Genomic DNA, 6,000 nt, shown 5'->3' with positions numbered 1-6,000 from the left:
TAATAGTCATCAAACTTTGCACGGGTTCATACAGGATAATTGCTAACATTTTGAAACCCTTTTCGATCTCATATATTCAAAATGAGAAGTTGTTTCTTGGAAATGGAATAATACAGCAATCACCGAAGTGAAGTTGAAAGACATCAGTTTGAAAGAACTAATGAGATAAAACACAAAAAGAAGGCTATAAAACTTAAATGTTAATGAGAGATAAGACTGCAATCAAACCTGAATGCCCAGAGAAGAGTTATTGAATCTGCTGAGGGGGATGTTGAAGTACTATAGCGTATAACACTGAGGTTAAGAAGAAAAGCTGCTTTGCTAAATGTGGAGTAAAATCAAAGTAAAAAGATTCCAACAAAGTCTAGAAAAAAATTTATCTAGCTTCGAGACTTCGAGATCATACCTAAACCACGTGGTCATGATTTGGCCAATTATTCAATTTTCACCCTCTTGCCAGGAGTAAAAAATCCAGGTTTTCTGCTAAACTCCACTGTATCATACTTCTGTTATCACGTGCTTTTTTTGCTTTGCCGCTTTCCATCCATGCGAATCATCATGTCTGTAAGACCAAAGTTTCATATAAATTTATGCTATTCGAGTCTGAACGATCTGTCACTTATTCTGAGAAGGATTCTAGTCAGAAAACATTGTTTTATGCCTTCCCACGATATAAAACCTTCTTTCTAAGGAAAATAAATAAACACAGAAGAAAACTATTATTATAGGAAAACTAAAAAAAAGAGAAGATAAATACAAAACAGATGTGCAAAGCTTATTAAAATAGCAAAGCAAAACGAAGCTTCTCATATGTATCCATTCAACATGCAGTACTGAAAAATTGTTTCTCCCGATATGAATAGAGTAAATATTGTGATAGTAAACAATTGTGCGCGAACGTTTCTAGAGTAAACAACAAAATGATTGGACGCGGCTGCCTGCGATTTAGATGAAAATTTTGAATTGGCTATATACAAAGCTTAGTTTGTTTGTGCAAAAAAAATCTGAGAATATTTCGCGAAATATCCTTTCGGAATTATTTTTCTCAAAATATGATTTTATGATTATTTAAAAAAAAACAGTAATTCGAAAATGATTCAATCTACGTAAACAGTCAAGATATACTTTTCGCTAAAATGGATACAAGAATTTAAAATTAATTTTTATCCTAAATAAACAAAAAACAAAATATATAAACTGTTTGCTCTTCAATCCATCACACCTCTCCGTGACCGTGGTCTTTCGCGTCTTTTTTCTTTGGCGAACTCTCCATCCGCCCTGTTAATGACCACTTGGTTTAGGAACGAGCCCTTGGGGAACGCTTCATTCTGGAGCCAAGCGCCGAGCTGTCGTTATAGGTTAAATGGCCATGGTAAGTACGCATCCCTATAGATGAAATAAAACAATATTCTGTAGAAATACTACTGATGATTAATTTTTTTTTGGTATAACCTTTTCGTGAAGTTTGATATTGATATAATCTAAAGCCCGTTATTATTTCACCCAAACGTTGTCCATTAGCCGTGTGTGTGTATATTTCTGTGTTGAATATTTCTTGATCATTTTTTTTTTTGCAAAATGTTTCTTCAGTTATCGCGACCTGTGACGGGGGTAAGCACTGCGGATGTTCGTGCATTGTAAACATACACATTGAGCCTTTTGTGTAACCCTGCCTCAAAGCCTCTTGTCTAGGACTTATTGATATTTATGTTGAACCGCGAAACGAGATAAAATTGATTTCTATTATTTTTTGTTTGCTCATCATCCGGTTCAAAGCCAAAATTGAGTCTTTTTTGTGTGTTTTGTTCGACAATCGAAACAGTTCACCTCACAGCACGGTAGTTACTTTTAAAATGTATTGTTTGAACTCATCTACAAACACTCACACACACATTTATATATGTAGGGACACATAGAGCGATACTTTTCGCCGGTATCGAAATGTGTCCTTTTTATCTTTACAGTTTCTTTGTCTTATAATGGGCAATTTGCAGCTCAAGTCACATTCTGCTGGCTGCCTAATGTTACAATTTTATTCTGCACATACAGTCCTGCAAACGACACGTAAAACTGTGTCAATTGGTTTTGTGATAAACTGCTAGGTATCAATAGTCAACGTGATTGGGTTTTTTTAATGATTTCTTAAATCTACGATTGAATAACTGCTGCTGCTGTTTCCACACTTAAAGTGCCCAGCTTGCGCTCGGTTTTAAATGGCATTAGTTTGCCAATCATTTCTCACTCAAATTCACAACTTTGAAGCTGGCTGCTTCCAAAAACTTTGCCAATAGCGGAGAATCGTGTACGGGTCACACATTCAGCCAGCCCGCACAGCTACTACTAGAGAATTGTGCATTTGTTTTTGCTCCTAATCGACTGGGAAAACTCCAGCTTGGCAGCGGTCCCACCCACCGGGTAGCCCATCAGTTCTTTGAAAATGTCACCGATCTTGTAGTTGTGCCTGCAAGAACAGTAAGAATTTATTCAGGTGAGAGCAAGAGAGGCAATTCAAACGCTTACTTCGCGGAACATTCAACATAACCACAGCGCCAGTGTTTCCTAACCAGAGTGGAAATGTCTTTTAATTCCTGGAAAAATATAATGGAAATTTACAAATGTGAAAAGCCATGCGTCTCCACCTTGCAAGTTTCACAATGAAACATCAATTGAAAAATTTTAGTTTTGATTGGCAGGTAGGAAATGAGGCCCCTAGAACACTTACCTGAGTGTGCGGGATGGTTTCCGATACCAAATCGACTTTGTTGCCCACAACCATAATTTTGAAATCCCGATGACAGAAGCTCTCCAGTATTTGATCACGCATGCTGCGACAATACTGGAATGAAAGAGGAAGTCACGTAAAATCACAACTTTTTCAACCCGTCGATCCGACCTGGAACGTTTCGAGATTGCCCATGTCGTACACCAGCACGTAGGTGTGCACGGTTCGCAGTCCCAGCGGGTGCCCGTTGTTCCACTCGGCGAGATTGTCGACCGGAAAGCGCCTCTGCGGTGGCACATCGATCACCATCAGCTCGCGGATGCAGGTGTCACACACCAGACAGCTGCGATACACCGTGCGCCGGCTGGTGCGGACGTGACTCCTCGGGAAGTCATGCTTGAAAAATTGCTGCAAGCATACACATTTGTGCAGGTACATAAATTCGTCTGTGCAACGTTTTGCTGTCGATTTTTCGGCTCAGACTGTATAATGTGGGAAAATATCAATAAAGCTGGCACTGGATGGTTTGTTTGAATATAACTGACGCGTAACAACATTTGAATATTGATTTCAAATTTAATAACTGGCACTCCTGTCATGGGAATTTTTTACCTTTAGCTTGAATTACCGCGCGCCCCCATACAAAATAAGCAAATGGATTAACATGGTTGTTAAACTCAATGAGGACAATGTTTTGATTGAGATTTTGAAATTTATTATGATGTCTAAATACGCACTTCAAATAAGATAATCAACCAGAAGCTGGCTACCTTATCGATATCCTCCACACATAGTTTTGTTTTAAAACATATGTCAAAATGGAATTTCGAACACTTGACATGAAAAAAAAATTTACAGGTCATTAGCATATTCTATGTATTCTTGTATAAACACGGTAGGTACTGATTTTGATCGATTAGTAAATTTAATTTCTGTGAACATACTTTTTGATAATGCTGAAAATAAGATTTTGGACGAGTTTCGAACATCACGGTTATAACTAAAACCCACTAACCTCAATAAATTAGGAATAGAAATAACAACTCGAAATCAATCAGATAACAAAAATAAAAGAAATGAGCTCGCAATTAGAAGAAAAGTTGGGCTTTCAATGGCAAAAGTCATGATTAAAAAAGCAAAAATTTCAACTCAAGAGACAAAAGTTAAGGGTAAAAATTAAAATAAAGACAGAAGTAAAATGTTGAGATTCAACAGTAAGAAAATCACAAGTTGGTAATAAAATAAACGTAAATCGAGTATCAAGAATCATTAAACGAAAATTTAAAATTTAAATTAAAAGCAAAAAGGCTAAATTCAATAATAAAAAGGAGAAAATCAGATTACAAAAATTTAACGTCAAAAATCAAATACCAAAATCAATGCTAGAAAATGAACATTTTACTGACGGAAATAAAAAAAAAATTAGCTCGAAGCAACTTAATAAGACAAAATCAATAACACTATAATTTAAACATGAGGAATTTTTGTTCAGATCGGGCCACTATTTACTTGAAGTTGTTGAAAACAATTCATAACATCTTGACAACTTCCAGTTGAAAAAGGGTCAATTTAATTCATAACATGCAGTTTCTTTACCTAGACAACATTGGCTTTTTAAAAAGCGTAATTTGAACCGTTTTCCACAACCTTATATGAAAATAGGTTTGATCTCAACTTGAATTGCCCGTATCGGAAATCAAAGAGCCCATTTAAACGAAAAAAATCAAGAAACAAGAAGTAAAAACGACTCTTTGAATTAAAATAAAGACAAAGAGACAAAAAATCATAAATCATAAATCATAAATCATAAATCATAAATCATAAATCATAAATCATAAATCATAAATAATAAATCATATATCATAAATCATAAATCATAAATCATAAATCATAAATCAAAAATCATAAATCATAAATCATAAATCATAAATCATAAATCATAAATCATAAATCATAAATCATAAATCATAAATCATAAATCATATATCATAAATCCTGAATCATAAATCATAAATCATAAATCATAAATCATAAATCATAAATCATAAATCATAAATCATAAATCATAAATCATAAATCATAAATCATAAGTCATAAATCATAAATCATAAATCATAAATCATAAATCATAAATCATAAATCATAAATCATAAATCATAAATCATAAATCATAAATCATAAATCATAAATCATAAATCATAAACCATAAACCATAAATCATAAATCATAAATCTTAAATCATAAATCATAAATCATAAATCATAAATCATAAATCATAAATAATAAATCATAAATCATAAATCATAAATCATAAATCATAAATTATAAATCATAAATCATAAATCGTAAATCATAATTAATAAATCATAAATCATAAATCATAACTCATAAATCATAAATCATATATCATAAATCATAAATCCTAAATCATAAATCATGAATCATAAATCATAAATCAAATATCATAAATCATAAACCATAAATCATGAAGAAATAACGGGGCAATAGAGAAAAGGAGTAAATGAGTAAAAGAGTAAAAGTGTAAAAAAGTGAAAGAGTAAAAGAGTAAAAGAGTAAAAAGTAAAAAGAAAAAAGTAAAAAGTAAAAAGTAAAAAGTAAAAAGAAAAAAGTAAAAAATAAAGGGTAAAAAGTAAAAAGTAAAAAGTAAAAAGTAAAAAGTAAAAAGTAAAAAGTAAAAAAGTAAAGGGTAAAAAGTAAAAAGTAAAAAGTAAAAAGTAAAAAGTAAAAAGTAAAGAGTAAAAAGTAAAAAGTAAAAAGGAAAAAATAAAAAGTAAAAAGTAAAAAGTAAAAAGTAAAAAGTAAACAGTAAAAAGTAAACAGTAAAAAGTAAAAGGTAAAAAGTAAAAAGTAAAAAGTAAAAAGAAAAAAGTAAAAAGTAAAAAGTAAAAAGAAAAAAGTAAAAAGTAAAAAGTAAGAAGTAAAAAGTAAAAAGTAAAAAGTAAAAGTAAAAAGTAAAAGGTACAAAGTAAAAAGTTAAAAGTAAAAAGTAAAAAGTAAAAAGTAAAAAGTAAAAAGTAAAAAGTAAAAAGTAAAAAGTAAAGAGTAAAGAGTAAAAAGTAAAAAGTGAGAAGTAAAAAGTAAAAAGTAAAAAGTAAAAAGTAAAAAGTAAAAGTAAAAAGTAAAAAGTAAAAAGTATAAAGTAAAAAGTAAAAAGTAAAAAGTAAAAAGTAAAAAGTAAAAAGTAAAAAGTAAAAAGTAAAAAGTAAAAAGTAAAAAGTAAAAAGTAAAAAGTAAAAAGTAAAAACTAAAAAGTAAAA

General features: G+C 31.2%; 1 protein-coding gene across 7 annotated transcripts in view; it reads right to left on the bottom strand.

The window, feature by feature from the left end:
* Positions 1-1,072: 1,072 nt before the first annotated feature.
* The window catches only part of LOC129732635 (ras-like protein family member 10B), a 52,041-nt gene continuing 47,113 nt past the window's right edge, over positions 1,073-6,000 (bottom strand). For 6 of the 7 annotated variants that reach the window (XM_055693661.1, XM_055693664.1, XM_055693665.1 and 3 more), the window contains exons 4-7: positions 2,894-3,130; positions 2,723-2,836; positions 2,521-2,588; positions 1,073-2,461 (exon numbers count right to left, since the gene is read on the bottom strand). In XM_055693661.1, coding sequence (XP_055549636.1) covers positions 2,341-2,461; positions 2,521-2,588; positions 2,723-2,836; positions 2,894-3,130 — 540 coding nt within the window. In that variant the 3' untranslated portion in view covers positions 1,073-2,340. The remainder of the gene's footprint in view (positions 2,462-2,520; positions 2,589-2,722; positions 2,837-2,893; positions 3,131-6,000) is intronic. The other variant, XR_008729305.1, reaches the window with a different exon arrangement.

Source organism: Wyeomyia smithii, chromosome 3 (assembly GCF_029784165.1).
Source record: "Wyeomyia smithii strain HCP4-BCI-WySm-NY-G18 chromosome 3, ASM2978416v1, whole genome shotgun sequence".
NCBI classification, from domain to species: domain Eukaryota; kingdom Metazoa; phylum Arthropoda; class Insecta; order Diptera; family Culicidae; genus Wyeomyia; species Wyeomyia smithii.
Note: the sequence above shows the minus strand (reverse complement) of the source record. Positions and strands in the feature narration are given on the sequence as shown.